The sequence below is a fragment of the Protopterus annectens genome, chromosome 6.part0 (genome assembly GCF_019279795.1).
Source record: "Protopterus annectens isolate FY-2018-M chromosome 6.part0, PAN1.0, whole genome shotgun sequence".
In the NCBI taxonomy this organism is placed as follows: domain Eukaryota; kingdom Metazoa; phylum Chordata; order Ceratodontiformes; family Protopteridae; genus Protopterus; species Protopterus annectens.
The window spans coordinates 1,175,697,935-1,175,715,994 of NC_056737.1; the positions used below are offsets into that span (position 1 = coordinate 1,175,697,935).

Sequence of the window (18,060 nt, forward strand, 5' to 3'; positions counted from 1 at the left end):
AACCTTGTAGAGTACTGTCTTTAATGTGAAATGCAGCACAACAGCCCTTCACTAATGTGCACACTCAAATGTAGAACATAGTGCAGTGCACTTCCACTATTGTGCACATTCAACTGCAAAAGAGGTGGGCAGCAGCCTTCCTTAAGGTGGATACTCATATGTAGAGAAGGTACTGCAGCAGCCTTTCACTAATGCGCACACTCATCTATAAATGGTACCACAGCAGTCTTTCACTAATGTGCACACTCATCTGTAGAAGGTAATGTAACAGCCTTTCACTAATGCGCACATTCATCTATAAATGGTACCACAGCAGTCTTTCACTAATGTGTGCTGTGACACCCGTGTTCTGGCCTAGCAATCAAGGAGCCTCAATCCTCACCACTAACACCAGTGAGGGGAGTCCATATAGGGAAAGGATAACAAATACACACATAGTAAAGTACATTTTACCTTAAGAGCACACAGAGATCAAAGTCAGTCTGGGCTTGTTTCTCCCTGTCTCTCCAGGTCCCCAATAAAGCTCCCCACTGGCACAGCTATAGGGTCCAGATCTCAGCCTAGTGGGCAAGCTAAAAACCTCCAGCACCCTCTGTCCAACCAGTGCTTTGTGTCCTGCCCAAGTAGCTGACACACACACACACACACACACACACACACACACACACACACACATACACACTTTGAGATAAGAGTTATATACAACCACACAAACACTCCTGGGGAAGGCTGGCACAGGTTCTCCAGCTATGCCCCTTTTCTGCCCAGTCTAGAAGGTAGTACCAGCTACCACCACCCACTAATATCAGCTACTCAAAGGCCTTCTGAAAGGGTGTCCAATTATTACTGGGCAATATTATTATCCAAATGGTAAATGTGACTGAGCAGTCAAGGCTTATTAGCGTGACTTGGTACAGTATCACTATATACATGCAATGTACTCTAGAGCTTAAATTACCTCTATATAAAACAGCCACAGTTGAAAGGCTTAAAATATGTAATAAATAATAAAAACACAGGACAATACTTCTTACTACACAGTGCTAGTCAAGAGTTCAGAGATCACAGAGAAATACTTAAAATAATACCGTAGAAAAGTTCTGAATCAACAGAAATAGCTAGGAATTAGGAAGATTAGTCTAAGAAAAAACACAATTCTAAATAACTTACATAAAGAGCAAAGCAGTGCTGGTGATGTTGGATGTTCTCAAGACAAATCCTCAGAGCTCTCCGATTCTCTCTCTTTAAATTGATAACACAGAGCTGCTTCACATGACATCATTCTTCACATGACATCATTCTTTACACTTCTCTGGTGCTCTCAGGCTAACAGAAACTACATTTACATTCTTTATACCTGGTCAGAAACCAGAACAATAAAGGACATTTATACATGCAAATTCTAGCCATTAGCTCTGGTCTTAAAACAATAGGCAGGATGCCTCTCTCTAGAGATATTGGCTCTGAATTTTGACATAAAAGACAGTCATGAAATGCTTGACTTAGCTTTCTTACAGCAGGGTGCACTGTTACTTTTTTGCAGTTCAATATCCAATGCAGTCTATTCACATTTAAGAGAACAAGCCTGTGTCTTACATTAATATTTACAAATGACAGAATTATTTACAGAATTCCATCTGGCTAGGCTGGCAGCTTTCACTTACCTTCACACATCCACCACACCCCCACCCCCCGGAGAACTCACTAGTTTTTCAGACAACCCTTGAGAAAGGTTGCTTGAGAGGGTTAGGTCTATCTGAGTATACCTTACCCCATTCCCTGTCTTGAGAGCCCATCTGCATTGGTATTGCTAATCCCACTGCGGTGCTGCACTGACATATCATATGCTTGCAACCCTAGGCTCCGTCTTAGCAACTTAGCATTTTGCTGGCTGACTCTGTTCTTTGTCAGGTCTGTGAGGGGAGGAACTATGGTACTATAACTGGGGATGAACATTCTGTAGTATCCTGCTGTCCCCAAGAATGCCCTCACCTGCTTTTTGGTAACAGGTGCAGGCCATGCCTGAATGGCTGTAGATGGCAATATCATCTAGGTAAGCAAGGGCAAACCCTCCTGCTAGGATATGATCTACCAGACTCTGAAAAGTCAATGGGGCATTTTTCATCCCAAAGGGCATCTTGTGAACTCCTACAAGCCAAAAAGAGTCACAAAGGCTGACCTCTGTCTAGCACTGGGAGTCAAGGGCACCTGCCAGTAACCCTTGGTAAGATCAATGGTTGCAAGATATTTAGCCCCACCCAGCTGCTCTAGGGCCTCATCCGTCTTAGGCATGGGATAAGCATCTGACTCTCTGACTATTTAATTTCCTGTAGTGCACACAGAACCTGGTGCTGCCATCCTTCTTTGGCACCAGCACCACTGGGTAGGCCCAGGGACTGTTGAACTCTTGCATTACCCCTAGCTCTAACTTCTCCCTTATCTCCTCCCTCAGAGTCTTTTTAACTCTCTCAGGCACCCTATAAGTCGCCTGCCTAACAGGCCTTTGGGGTCCTATATCCACCTGGTGCTGCATCAGGTCGGTGCACCCTGGTTTCCCAGTGAACATGTCCCCAAACTCCTGCAACACTGCTCCGATTTCTCAAAAATGATAGCTGCTAGGACATTGCTACCCCTTACACTGAGGTGTCAGTCCAAGCCTCACTGAGATCAGTCACCAGATCTCCCTAAGGCACCTTCTGCAATCCACTGCAAATGCTCAGCACAAGGGCCTCCTGACCATGGTAAGGTTTCATCATGTTAACATGGTACAATTTGTGCCCCTGCCTCCTGCCTAGCAGTTCCACCATGTAGTTCATAGGTTCCTAGGTATGTACTAGGCTATCAGCCTTGGGCCTATACAAGCCCAGCCAAAAAGGTACCCTGGCTTTTGCCACCCAAGAAAATTATTTTCCTGTGCCACTGTTGAGCAGAGCCACAGAAGTGATCCCCGGGGTGAATTTCTTATTTCCCATCCAATCATCAATATTTTTCTTGGAGTGCTAATGAGGAGCTTTGCTTGATATAGATTGAGAGTTTATTCCAGAGTATGGGAAGTCTCCAGGACAGGAAATCTATCCCTCCGGCATGTTCTGTTTATTGTAGTGACAAGGTTTAGGTCCCTAGACCATGTAGCTCAGAGGGATTGGGATTTCTTTAAGTGGAGGATGTCCAACAGCTCTGGGTTTGACATAGCTTTGTATGTTAGGCAGAGATCACCTCTGAGTAGGAGATATGCGACGGAGTAAAGCTGGAGTTTTTTGAGACAATCTGTGTGGGGCATTTGTTTGAGGCCAGTAATCCTCGTTGTGAGGTATTTCTGCAGCCTTTCCAGTTGTTGTAGATGTCTTGTCAGGTACATACCAAAAGGGGCGTTGTACCGAGTAGAGGGGAACAATGACCTCTTTTTTTCTGGATGAGAAACCTTTTGTGATGAGGTGTGCCATGTAGAAGGAATTCCTGATTACTGTGGCGATGTGATTATCAAAGGAGAGACTACTGTCCACCTGTGTCCCAAGGTCTCATATCACACTTTTGGTGTTAAGTATACTATCGCCTATGTTGTAGTTCATGGGTACAGAGTTTTTACCAAAGGGGATGACAATGCACTTTTTGGCATTGAGCTTGAGGCCATGGCTTTGACACCAGGCATCTGTCTCAGTGAGGCCCTTTTGTAGGATGTCCCCATCGTTAAGAGTTTCGATTATGGCTCCTAGTTTGCAGTCATCTGTGAACTTCATTAGCCAAAGACTTTCTGTGTTAGCCTGTACTTCAGAGAAGTAGATACCAAACAGGAGAGGACCCAGGACTGAACCCTGTGGTACTCCACTTGTCACTGGACTGAAGTCGGATTTGGAGTCTTCTACTTTCACAGTGTGGGTTCTGTCAGTGAGCCAGTTAGCAACCCATCTTGTAACACAGGGATTTATACCTAGTTTAGTGAGTTTATCCATAATTCCAGAATGGGGGATGGTGTCGAAAGCCTTGACAAGATCGAAATAGGCTGTGTGAACCACCTTACCCTCGTCTACGGCTTTGGTGACTGCTTCAAAGAAGTCTATCAGGTTTAGGAGACATGATCTGCTTTTTTACAAACCCAAACTGGGTGGGGTCCAGAGTTTTGAGATTATCAATGTCTTTGTTTATAAGTTCCATGATGATACATTCCATGGTCTTGCAGACCAGGCTCATCAGGCTAATGGGGCGGTAGTTCCCAGGGTCCCTGGTGGCTCCCCCCTTGTGGAGTGGGATAACCATCGCTGTGCGCCATTCAGCAGGCACAAAGCCTGAGGTGAGACTATGATTGAACATGGTACTAAGGTGGGGTGCCAGTTCTTTCTGTAGTTCATGTAGAACGCAGCCTGGGATGTTGTCTGGTCCCATGGATGCTGTGTCCTTGGCTTTGGAGAGTGTGGTTTTTACCTGTGCAGCCGTGATTACAGGAACTTTGCATTCTTCCGGTAGAGATTTAGGGGATGAGAGTGGGGTAAAGTTATCACTGAATCTATCTGCCAGGATGTTGGCAATATCAGTTGGGTCTGTATATTTAGTGGCATTATGCTGTAACTCAGAGCAGATCTGAGAGTTGCCATTGAGATTCTTGACATAGCTATAGAATGCTTTGTGGTTGTCTTCATAATCAGTGGCAATTTTTTCATAACTAGCTTTGGAGGATTTTATCAGGGATCGCAGCTTCTTACTGAGGCTGACCAGGGAGCTCCTCCACTCATGGGATTTTACTCTCTTTTGCAACAGTTTATTCCTTCTGTTGTACAGTTTGTTTATGACAGGGGATCACCAGATTGGCTTTCTTTTTTTGGAGGATAGTGTCTTGTTTCTGTTTGGGATAGCACAATCCATGTACTTGTGTAAGTGCTTATAAAGTGCAATTGTGTAGGATTCAGTAGTCGTAACTGTATTGTCCATCTGCATGGGTGTCATGAAGATCACCACTTCTGTCTTAAGAAGCATGAAGTTGGCTTTGGAGAAATGTTTTAACATGGTTTCCTTAATGGGGGGTTGGGGGCAGGATGTGGATATCTAGGGTTATTAGCTTATGGTCGGATAGGACCAATGAGGCCCTGACTTCAGGTGTAGAACACCCGTCACTCATGATGGTAATGACTAGATCTAGGATATTGTTGCCCCTGGTGGGGGTGTGGATAAGTTGATCCAGGACATTGACGTTTATGAATTCCAGAAAGCGTTGATCGAAGGAGTTGGTACATGAGTAGTTTTCACAGTTAATGGTGGGGTAGTTGAAATTGCACATTATTAGGGTGTTTGTTTGAACTGTAATATTTTCCAGTACATCAAGAAAAGAGGAGTGGGAATCCTGGGGCATGGTGGGGGATCTGTAGCAAGTTACAATCTGGATTGCAGTTTTCCCCAGAGTTAATTGCACTTGGATAACTTCAGATGCATTATGCTGAGCAACTAGCCTGGAGGTGTGGATATCCTTAATGAATATGGACACACCTCTGCCTTTGGTGTTCTGGTCCATGTTACATGGCCAAAAAGTGTGGTATGAGTTATAGCCTGGAAGTGCAGGGGTGCACTCTATTGCCTTGAACCAGGTCTCAGTCACTGCACAGATATCGATGTTCTCCATTTTAAGGAGTGCCTCGAGTGAGTGCATTTTGAGATTTATACTTCTAGCATTGAGTAGCATCACCCTCAGTTTTTGCTTGCCTGTTCCTTTTATGGTGGTAAATTTGTCATTTGAACTTGGACTAAAAATGGCACTACAGGGGCGGAAAGAACCTAGGCCAGTATCCGAAATCCCAGGGGTGACAGGTGCAGGCCACTCTGGCAAAGCATCGTGGTCTGTCAACCATGTCATCCCAGGCAGACAGATACTGGATCCCTTTAGAATGACACCAGAAGCTTAGCCTATTGTTGAAGTCAATCATTTTGTCCTTGTACTGCGGTATCATTCTGGGTGATGGCAGAATGCTACTCAGGGCTAGGGTCATACGTGCCTGGGCTACAAGATCAGAGAGCTCTTCCATGTCTCTTTTCATGTAGTCCAGGGAGGTACATCTCAGGTCATTCACACCAACATGGACAATGACAGAGTCATATTTGTACTTGTTGTGGAGTGACCTGAGTGCATGGGTTATGTGGTGGATCCTGGCACCTGACAGGCAGCTGACAGTAACCTTCTCTTTGTTTAGCCTAGTGATTGGGACATCAGTGTGCCTGACTATAGAGTCACCTAGGACTAGTGTGTTGGGTATGTTGTTTTGTCTTATTGGCTGTGGTTGAGTGGCACACTAAGTCTGCGGGCTATGTGTAATTTGGGTTGTGTTGGGGTGGAGGTTGCTTTCATTTCTGCTTTGTAGGTCTCTGTTACTTGAGCAGATTATTATTGAGAGCCTCTGCAAATGTTTTTGTGTTTCTATGTGTGGATTTTGGTGGTGTAGATTTAGTGAGACTATGCGATGAGTGTGGTGCGGTGCAAGTGTTTACCTTCTCCTCTTGACTGTCAAGTTCAGTCTTGGTTGGAGAGAGCTTTACCTCCAGTTTGGCTGGATAAGTGCATCTCTCACAGGTTGTAGTGTTGGGTGGTAGGAGGAGAGGGTTGTCTGTGTACATGAGGCAATTTCTACATTGCTCCAAGATGCCCAGATTCATCAGACAGACAGGGGAGAACACTGGGAGCTAACCCTTGGACATGCCTGAATAAAAAACTATTTTCCTCTAGATAAGTGAGGAAAGTGAGTACAAGAACTGTTTTTCCTCTAAGCAAGTGAGGAAAGTAAGTACCAAAACTGTTTTCCTCTAGGTAATGAGAAAGATTGAGTACTATAGTAATTAACAGCTTATTTAGTGCTTACAACAAGTTCTGAACAAGTGCTGATCATGAATAAGCAAATTCAAGTGCTAAAACTAAGAATCTGTATCTGGACTAAACTAGTTACAGGAAAGGGGGGAAACATGGCTTAGTGGTTGATCATACAGACTAGTGTTAACAGGGTCCTGGGTTTGAGGCTGACAGTAGGAATTTATTTAGGGTTGGGAGGGTGGCCTAATGGTTAAGGTGTTTGCCTTACAAACATAAGGTATAGGGTTTGAGACTCACAAGGGATAATTGGCTAGGCTTAAAATGGCTCGCAAGGGCAGTTAGCTTAGTACTACTCTATGAACCTATGAACCTAAGAAGCAAAAGACTGATACTGTTACAGCCAAATCTCTCAAAGCATCTACTATGATACGAATTGTTTTATAGCAGTGGCAGTGGCACAACAGGTAATACGCTCACCTTTAGTGTAGAAGGCTGTAGGTTCTATTCCCATACCACATATGACACTTCTGAGTGTGCCATCCTTTAGATGGGATGGTGGCCTAATGGTTAAGGTGTTTACCTTACAAACACAAGGTGCAGGGTTTGAGTCTCAGAAGGGAAAATTGGTTAAGCTTAAAAAATGCCTAGCAAGAGCAGTTAGCTTAGTACTAACTTATGAATAAATACAACTTTACTCTTGGAATGCTGAGGTGCTAAGTGTTCCATTAAAATTGGGTGGGAGGTTGGCATAATGGTTAAGGTGTTTACCTTACAAACATAAGGTACAGGGTTTGATTCTCACATGGGGTAATTGGCTAGGCTGAAAATGGTCCACAAGGGCAGTTAGCCTAGTACTAATCTATGAACCTATGAACCTACAAGTGCAAATGTGGGCTTTTAAATCAGAAAGTTGAGAGAGATGGAAAAACTGCCCAAACGGCCAATAACTACAATTTCTGGGCCATAACCACTCCTTATGTGGTAGACAGGTTACCTAGTGCTTACCACTCCCACTGATAAGCTAGAAGGCTTCCCTCCAACACAAAGCTTGTGGAGGCTCAGAAGCTTACATACAGTCCTGGATACAGCAAATCTGTATCTGGACTACACTATTTACAGGAAAGGTAGGAAACAGGCTTAGATTTTTTTTATATACAGAAAAGTAGCTAAAACAGCAGTCAAAACAATTCAAATGCAGTGCAAGCTAGCACACTTGAGTATGTAGCAATGTTAGACCAAACGGTTTAAAAAATGCAATTAAATTAAAAATGACTAAAAACAAGTGCAGAAGGAGTCTATTAGGCAGAATGAGGTAAAGAGATGGGACTGGGGGGAGTGTCCCAGATCAAATCTACAGTGGGGGCAGGCAACTGCGAAAGTCTGCAAATTTATACAACAAAACAGGAATAGGGAGGGTGGATAGGGGAAAACCCAACACCTTCAGCAGAGATCTGAAAAACTATGCAGTGAAGCAAAAATAACAGTGCACAACTCTGAAGTCAGCCAGCAATGATATAAAATTAGTCAAACAACAATTCACAGTACACAACTCTGAAGTGCCAGAAATATATACTCAGCTCTGTATATCTCTCCAGATAGTTTGAAGAACACTCTGTCAGGACACAGGAAGGCTCCAGCTAACATCACTTACCTTTCTTACCACCTTGTAGGTTCCCTCCTAAGCTGTTGTGTCTGACAGGAATGAGAACCATTACCTGCTGCCCTACTGCATACTGTGTAGCTCGAGCATTCCTGTCATAGCACATCTTTTTCATCTTTTTGTTGGGCTTCTGCCAGATTCTCCTGGGCCAAGCCCATGAGTTCCCTGAGCCCTGCCCTGAGGTTTAGGACATCGCTGTAAGCAAACAGATGGGCCAGATATTTGTCCCACTCCCTGTTAAATTGGTCTGCAAATGCCCATGGCATGGACTTGATTGTAGAGTTTAACCTCTCAACAAGACCATTAGTCTGGGGATGGTAGGGGGTGGTCTTCAGGTGCTTCACCCCACAACACTTCCACATACAAGTAAGCAGGTCTGACATGAAATAGGCACCTCTGTCAGTCAGTATTTCTTTTGGGAAACCTACACTGCTGAAGATCTCTAACAAAGCATTTGCCACCTTTTCTGCCTCAGTGGAGGACAGAGCCACTGCCTCAGGGTATCTTGTAGCATAATCCACTACCACTAATCTAATCTATAATCTATGAACTAGGATATACTTTTTTTCCTGTGGGATTTGGGGTACTCAGAGGCCCCACAATATCCAAAACTACCCTTTGAAATGGCTCCTCAAGCCTTACCTATCTTTTGACTCTGCTCACAGGTTCTGCAGTACCCTGTTACATCTCAGGAAATCCTAGGCAAATAAAACTTCTGCATAATACATCTGTTGGTACGCTTTATGCTCATATACCATGCAAAGGGAATATCATGGGCTATGGTTAGATGTGCCCGGTGATAGGCTCTAGGCACTATCAACTGCTGTATTCTCTCACCTTCTAGACCTTCCTCAGGGGTTCACTCTCTATACAGTAACCCTTTGTCCCAGTATACAGATTCCCCCTTCCCTTGAGAATCAGGTCCCTCACTAGCTACCTGCCTCAGGGCTTGCAATGTAGGGTCTGAGAGCTGAGACTGTCTAAGCTCTCTTTGTAACCCTTCCTAGCTCCCCTTCCACAGGAGGTCTGGCATCCTCTGACAGTGGTGCCTCACTGTCAGCCTGGGTACTACTACTCACTCTACCTTTGCAGTCACTCTGTCCAAGGGAAAATCAGTACCCACAAGCAGCTGTGGCTCACATTCAGTCTTACTGCTACAGTGTAGCTGCCTCCCTGAAGTAACCATCTCACCAGTCCTGGCTGCAAGTATGCAGTCTGCTTGGATCTCCCCAGGCTACAAGACCCACATGCTTGTCTCCTAGCCTGACTGCATGTAACTGCATAAGCACATGGTACTGCCTCATCCAAATCCTTCCCTATCAGGACATCTGCAGGATGGTAGTTCTGTACCTTTGTTGCCTCAAGACAACCAGCTACTGGCATTTTGACTTCCCCACTTACTGGCTCTCTCACCTTTTGTTCCCCATCTGTACGCCACATGGCCCCACTGGTTGCATTCAAAACATTAAACCCTAGGTCCTGGATGTGTACCTGGACTAGTGGCTTCCTCTGCTACTGGCAGATTCTGTTGGGACAGTCTGTGCTGCCTATCATGGGTTCCTTTAGACCCATAAGAAGTACTTGGGGCCACTGTGCAAGGATGCCCTGCTTGCAAGGTATAGTTCTCCCTTCTTCCCCAACTCATCTGAAGTAGCACATTGCCCATCAGCTAACCAGATCCTCATGTCCTCAGGCAAAGTGCTAAGGGCTTGTTCCTTCACCAAAGGGTCTGCCAGCCCTTCAAAAGTGGTGACCTGACATCCACTCACCCAGCTATGAAAATAAGTGCTCAGTTCAGCAACATATTTGCACACACTTTCAGCTGCCTTGTGTCTATGCTCATGAAACTTTTTCCTATACGTTTCAGGTGTTAGCTTAAAACATTGTAACGTGCAATGCTTAACAACAGTGTAATTAAAACAGTCAACATCAGACATTTTTGGACAACACAGTTACAGCTTTACCATGGAGTAATGGGGTCAGGAACTGTACCCAGAGCCTTTGGTCAACATTTTTTATTTATTTATTTTATTTTACGTTTGTTGACCGGGCTAGTCTAGCTGGATACATGTCCATTTTCAGTAGAGGCCCGGGGAGAAAAGCTCCAAGTAAGACATACAAAAAAATATAAAAGTCATAATAGATCAAATTAACAAAAAAATACAACTGTAATAAAAACATAACACACACATACATATATATATATATATATATATATATATATATATATATATATATATATATATATATATATATATATATATATATATATATATATATATTCAAATACAATAATCAGTGAGGATAACATTAGCAGTAAGCATCAATGGGTAATGTGCAAGAAATGGTCAATATGCAGTACATACATAAATTTTATTTGCAATAATATGGTATTTTGCTGCTCTAGGGTAATATTATGAGTTTCAAAGTAATTATTAGTTTAAAAGGAAGGAAGTTAGTCAGGGTTAGTACAGGTGCATAGCCAGTGTGTCTTAAGAAATAGCTTTAGTTTCTTTTTAAAGAGTGAAATAGAAATTTGAGTTGTAAGTTCAGTGGGTAGTAAATTCCATCGCTTTCCTACAGAGTTAGAGTACAGGGAGTCACCTGATGCGTTATTGGATCTAGAAGTGTTGATCAGTAGTTTGTTTGAGGAGCGCAAGTTCTTGAGGTTTTTGTAAGGTGTAATGATGGTAGAGATAATTGGAGTGTTGGTGGGTTGATGCAGGGTCTTATGGACAATATGACAAGCTGGAGAAATTGAAGATGGTTAAGAAATTCTAGCCAGTCTAGTTGTTTTAGGTTCAGACAGTGATGAGTTCTGAAGGGAGAGCTTGTCGCAAATCTAGCAATATTATTGTAGGATGTTGCCAGTTTGTTGAGGTTATTTTTGAAAGGTTAGTATAGATAGAGGAAGCATAGAGTAGAGTTGAGATTAAATGGGTTCTGGCTATAGTGGTCCTAGCCACTGGTGTAAGAAAGGGCTTGATTCTGTAAAGGGATCCCAGTTTTTTGTTCACTGATTTTATTGTGCTGTTTATATGACTATCAAAGTTGAGGTTGTTGTCTATTGTTATTCCTAAGAGTTTAGTGGTTGTGTCAGGAGAAATAACAGTGCCATCATTAGATGTGAGTGTGAGATGAATAGGGGTGGAGTTTCAGGTTGGTGTAATGAGTAACAGTTTAGTTTTTTTGGGGCTAAGGAGGAGGCAGCGGTTTGAGAACCATTGTTCTACAGTGTTGAAAGCTTTTTGGGTAAGAGATTTAAGTTCAGTTTGAGAGGTGGCTGTACAGATAATAGTAGAGTCATTTGCATATTGAATGCAGATGGTGTGTGGGATTGCTAATTGAAGGTCATTAATATAAATGGAAAATAGGAGTGGGCCTAAAATGGAGCCCTGTGGAACACCGAGGGAAATAGGAAGGTTATTAGAGAGTTTATTTTGCCAGAGTACAGCCTGTTGCCAGTTTTCAAGGTAAGAGTTTAATCACTTTATGGCTAGGGGATTAAGTGAAAGGGATTTCAGTATGTGTAGGAGGAGTTGGTGATTAACCATATCAAAGGCTTTAGATAAATCAATGAAGACTGCAGAGTGTGTACTGTGTACGTGTGTACTGTGTACATACACTCTGAAATATATGAATAAAACTAACAAAATTATCCCCCTCTTTAAACTGCGTAAGAAATTTACTAACCTTTTGTGCTTCCAGTTACTCCCTTTCCCATCACCTCCATGACTCTGGCGAAGAGTCAGCATCTCCATCTCATGCTGCCTCTGCCTCTCCTTTTCCTCAGTTTCCAGGCATAACAGTTTCTCATTCTCCTTGGCCTGCAGGCATCTTAGTCTCTCAGCTGCTTCTATTTCCAAACGCCTGGCCTCCAACTCAAGTCTCTAGCTCCAGATGGATTTTTAAGTCCACTGCAGAAAGGTTGAGCTGTCCATTCTCTGACTGTGGTACATCTCCACTGCCAGTCTGATCTCCCTCCTGGTTGCTGTTTTCTGATGTAGCTGTGACCAAAGCTGAAATCATGTCTGCCTTAGTCACGTTCCCATGCACCAGTCCCCTAGCCTGGCACATCTCAGCCAGCTGGCTCCTTGTTAGCTTTCCATACTCCTCTGCTGACATGCTGCCTGCTCTCCCTGACTAGCTAAGCTAACAAAAGAAATAAAACAATTGTGATCTGAACTTAGTATTCACTGCGTGGCTGATTTAGAGTACAAAACACCTCCAGTGATCACTGTACACAAGCTACAGGAATTCTCTACCCACACCACTACAAGCCAATTAGTATTTGCCAACCAATTAAAATGTGGTGTGGATATCCCACCACTGCCAAACAATTAATATGTGATGCCCGTTTCACTGGGCCAGCAATCAAGGTGCCTCAGTCCTCACCACTAACACCAGCGACGGGCATCTATATAGGGAAAGGATAATAAATACACACAGTAAAGTACGATTTCCCTTAAGAGGACACAGAGATCAGTCAGCCTGGGGCTGGTTTATCCTTTTCTCTCCAGGTCCCCAATAAGACTTCCCACTGGCACAGCAATAGTGTTCAGATCTCAGCCTAGTGGGCAAGCTAAAACCTCTAGCACCCTCTCTGTCCAACCAGTGCTTCATGTCCCTGCCCAAGTAGCTGACACACACACACACACACTTTGAGATAAGAATTATATACAACCACACAGACACTCCTGGGGAAGGCTGGCACAGGTTCTCTAGCTGTGCCCCTTTTCTGCCCAGTCTAAAGGTAGTATCAGCTGCTACCACCCACTAATATCAGCTACTCAAAGGCCCTTCTGAAAGGGTGTCAAATTATTACTGTGCAATATTATCCAAATGGTAAGTGTGACTTAACAGTCAAGGCTTATTAGAGTGACTTAGTACAGTATTACTATATACATGCAATGTACTCTAGAACTTAAATTAACTCTACATAAAACAGCCACAGTTGAAAAGTTTAAAAATATTTAGTAATAAATAACACAAGGCAATACTTTGCACTACACAGTGCTAGTCAAGAGTTCAGAGATCACTAAAATAATACAGTAGAAAAGTTCTGACATCAACACAGGAAATCACTTAGTCTTTGTTTGTTTGTGTCTTTTGTCTTTTCCCGGTTAGTGGTCGCCACAGTGGAACTCCGGTTCGCTAATGATTGGCAGTAGATTTTTACGTACTTGCTTGCTGGGCCTAACGCACAACCTTCAATGAAGGAACGCCCATTCACGCATGTCGCTACACAGAAGACGCTCTAACTGAGAATCGAATGGGCAACATCTAACTGTGAGGCGACAACGCTACCGCAGCAATCCTCCCAATTCCTAGCTATTTCTAAGAGAAAACACGGTTCTAAAATAAACTTACATATAGAAACAGGCAGTGCTGGTGATGTCGGATGTCCTTAAGACAAATCCTCAGAGCTCTGATTCTCTCTTTAAACTGATAACACAGAGCTGCTTCACATGACATCATTCTTCACATTACATCATTCTTTACACTTCTCTGGTGCTCCCAGGGTAACAGAAACTACATTTACATTCTTTAAACCTAGTCAGAAACCAGAGCAATAAAGGACATTTATACATGTAAATTCTAGGCATTAACTCGGGTCTTAAAACAATAGGCAGGATGCATCCATCTAGACATATTGTCTCCGAATTTTAATATCAAAGACAGTCATGAAATGCTCGACTTAGCTTTCTTACAGCAGGGTGCACTGTTACATTTTTGCAGTTCAATATCCAATGCAGTCTTTTCACATTTAAGAGAACAAGCCTGTGACTTACATTAATATTTACAAATGACAGAATTATCTACAGAATTCTATCTGGCTAGGCTGGCAGCCTTCACCTATCTTCATATTTGCACTCATGTGTAAACGCTAATGTAACAGCCTTTCCCTAATGTGCACACTTATCTGTAGAAGGTACTGCAGCAGTCTTTCACTAATGTGCGCACTCATCTGTAAAAGGCTTTGTAACAGTCTTTCACTAATGTGCACACCATACCTGTCAACCTTTTAGAGAAAGAAATCTGGACAAAGTCATAAATAAAAGTGGGACAAAGGCCCAAAAATAGGAGCAATTTTTAAATATTGCTCTTAAACTTAGGTTGATAGAACAGGTGTTGTTTTAGCATGTATTTTCTGAAGAGTATGAAGTCTGAAACTCAATTCTCTGTCATTGTTTTCTAACTTCAGTCTTTAATGATTTTCCACTAATATGCCAGAAAACAAGGAATTTATGAAACTCAGACCAAAAATATGAGGCAAAACCTGGACATTCTGCAAAAATCTGTACAGTTGAGAGGTATGGTACACACACATCTGTAAAAGGCTTTGTAATAGTCTTTCACTAATGTGCACACTTATCTGTTGACTTTCATTAAGGTGTATATTCACTTGTAGAGAAAGTACTGCAGCAGTCTTTCACTAACGTGCAACTTACCTGTAGCAGGTACTCTAGTTTGGCGCAGAGTAGGATCATAGGTGGGCTCTCATCATTGATCGGACTTTCATTTTCTTTGTACTCATCACGAAGTTCAGAAATTATACCTAAAGAGGTAAATATAAGGGGTTCATTAAACAAATCAGCATTATTAATCAATTCATTTCATTTATTCATTTTTTTGGAAACTTAGTAATCCTACAAAGACCCAATGTTCCCTTACTAGGATGTTAATGTAATATACCAGAAGTGACTTAGGCATAGAAAGAAATGCCTGAAAAAAATGTCCAAAACTGCATTTAACGTCAAGTAAAATGCAGTAAACATTTACTCCGGGATCTTTTAATTACCTGGCCAAGTAAAGGAGGAGTGATTAAAAGGCTCCTCTCCACCTTATATGTGCTGTGTAGATTTACTGCATTCATGTCAATCCAGTGACAGCTGTTTGGCTGCCATTAGATCAAACAAAAATGGCAATTCACAAAAACATTGTTTTATGTGGTGGACAAGTCTTCCACATTCCCTGAAATTATACATGCCTAATCCGACATCGCACAACAGGGAAGAAAACTCCACTGTCACCTTAAGGTGTTCTAGCATAACGAATCTATCAGCAATCGAAGAAATACATCTCAGTATATTGACTGTATCCTGATTTACTTTGGGTCACTTTCTGTTAACAGTTTTTCTTTCAGGACTTTATCTTCATTGCTTCATAGTAAATCCATTTTAATAAGCAACCCAGGATGACAAGAATGTTTAAACTATTTGCTCAATGTAACGCAATATGTAAATTGATGCAATGATTCCTACCCAAGAATGCAGTTTTGTACCCTTGTTGTAGCTATGTTCCCTAAATCACTGCAGTGAACTGTCTTTATATAATGCATGTTTTGAACCTGTTTTGCCAACAAATATAAAGAAAAACAAAATGGTGATGCACCTGTTTAAGTTTTCCACACAACCATGGAGTACTGTAATCTGCTTATATTTTTCCATTTGAGCTGCTATGTTAAAATATAATATTTTAGATTCAGAGCTTGCTTGGATGAAAAAAGTGGCAACTTGCAGGCTAGTCCTTTGGGTATATAATGGTCGACTTCAGAGATATTTAAGTTGTCTAAATAGCTTAGGCTTAAATCAGAATTACTAAAATATGAATGCAACCCGCGGTAGTGGTGCTGTGGTAACATTGTTGCCTCACAGCAAGACGATGTCACGTTCGATTCTCAGCTAGAACGTCTTGTGTGTGGAGGCATGCATGAATGGGCGTGCCTTCGTTGAAGGTTGTGCATCGGGGCTGGTAACTTGGCACGTAAAAATCCACCACCAAACATTAGTGGACCAGAGTTCTGCTGTGGCGACCCCTAACCGGGATAAGCCGAAAGACACAACAACAACAACTAAAATATGAATGCAATAGTAACAGTGTTAGTGTGCTAAAGCTCCTGATTTTCAGTGTTAATTCTGAAGAGAACTGTCTCTAAGATTCTGATAATGATGCTGTATGTATGAATATTTAACTCATGGAAAACGAGCAGGTCAGAGATGAGTGAGCTCCGAACTGTCATCAAAAACAAGACCTGGACCTACAAATGCATCAGGTTATAAATCTCATTACAAAGCTTAAAACCAGATTAAAGAAAACAAGAAAAAGCTTCAGGCCAACTAGACAATAATTATAATAATAATAATCAATAATAATAATATTAATAATATTAAATCATAATAATCATAATAATCCAAATGAATATGTTGTGCAAGTGAAGAAAATATTTAACGGTGGATAGAGGACCTGAAGAACTCTGGGCAGAATTTGAGATATTATCCAGAAGACAGCCAAAATGTTCTAAATACAAAGAAAAGTATGAGGGCAAAATGTCTGTGGAGGCTTTTGAAGTGCACGAGGAAAGGAGAGCAGAAGGCAATGAGCAGAGGCAGAATATATCAATATGAATCCAGAGATTCGGGGAATAGCAAGGACACATAAGGAATGTTCAAAAACCTGGAACAAGATAATAAAATGGGAAAAGAAAAGAGAGCTCTTTAAGATGATTAGCCATATGAAAGGAAACTTCCAGTTAAAATGAGTTTTATTAAAAGATAAAGATGAGAGGGAACTTTTAGATCAATATGTGTGCGTACACCTTTAAGAAGCTTTCTAGGGGCAGGCACAAGTGTATAAATACTGAGCATGTACAAGCCTGACTGCCATTTTGTAGTAAGCTGTGAGATGTAAGCATATATGTCTGTGTAGTCTGTCAGTTTGTTTATCTTTTGTACTGCTGTTATCCATCCTGGTGTGTTTCTGTGCAATAAAGCATGTTAACAAACTACCCCACCTGTTCGCCTTTAATGGGACACAAGACAAGTGACATGGTGTCAGAATGGGATCCAGAAATTCAGACTTTAGACTGAGAAGGCACTCAGTTAAAGGTGGAGGAATGTAAAAGAAGTCTGAATTTCTGGATCCCATTCTGACACCATGTCACTTGTTACAATGGAGAGGCACTTATTTTACACAAGAGATCAAAAGCCTGGGGCTAAACTTTTGCAGCATATATAACTGATTTGAGAAACAAGGCTAAAACATGCAGATTTGGTCATTTAAGGGAGGAGTTGATAAAAGACAGACTTGTGCATAATATTAGATGATGCTGTGAAACAGATTTTGCTTCATGACAGTGATTTAACTTAGAATAAGGCCATTGAGATTTGTCAGATATGAGCTTACAGAAAAGCACACAATATGTTTACAAATGAGAAATGCATGCTTCCAGTATCTTCTAGTCTCATGTTGATAGTATGCAGCATGTGGTTAAAAGAAACAGGCCCAAGCACATGGCAGCAACTGTAAGCCCTGCAACAGTCACAGGGAAACCCCATACTTTTCTAGCAAATTCCAGAGTACGCACAGTCTCAATGAAGCATAAGAGTGAGTCAGTAAACTCAAAGCATGTGCCTATACCGAGTTGGTGCAAATCATGAGCCCAAAAGAGAAAAGTGCTTAGCTTTTGGTCAACAATGCCACAAATGCAATAAGTGGAATCATTTCAAAAGGTTCTGTTAAACAAGGGGCATTCTTTTATTAAAAGAGAACATCCAAAGAGACAAGTTGATCAATTAGAAAGCTGTGACCCTAATTTTTATGTTGATGGTGTGTC

General features: G+C 42.0%; 1 protein-coding gene across 1 annotated transcript in view; it reads right to left on the reverse strand.

The window, feature by feature from the left end:
* Positions 1 to 14,997, reverse strand: part of RUFY4 (RUN and FYVE domain containing 4) — a 651,945-nt gene extending 636,948 nt beyond the window's left edge. Inside the window, exon 1 of the mRNA XM_044074805.1 lies at positions 14,897 to 14,997. Within this exon, the coding sequence (XP_043930740.1) occupies positions 14,897 to 14,935 (39 nt within the window). The 5' untranslated portion in view covers positions 14,936 to 14,997. The remainder of the gene's footprint in view (positions 1 to 14,896) is intronic.
* Positions 14,998 to 18,060: the final 3,063 nt, after the last annotated feature.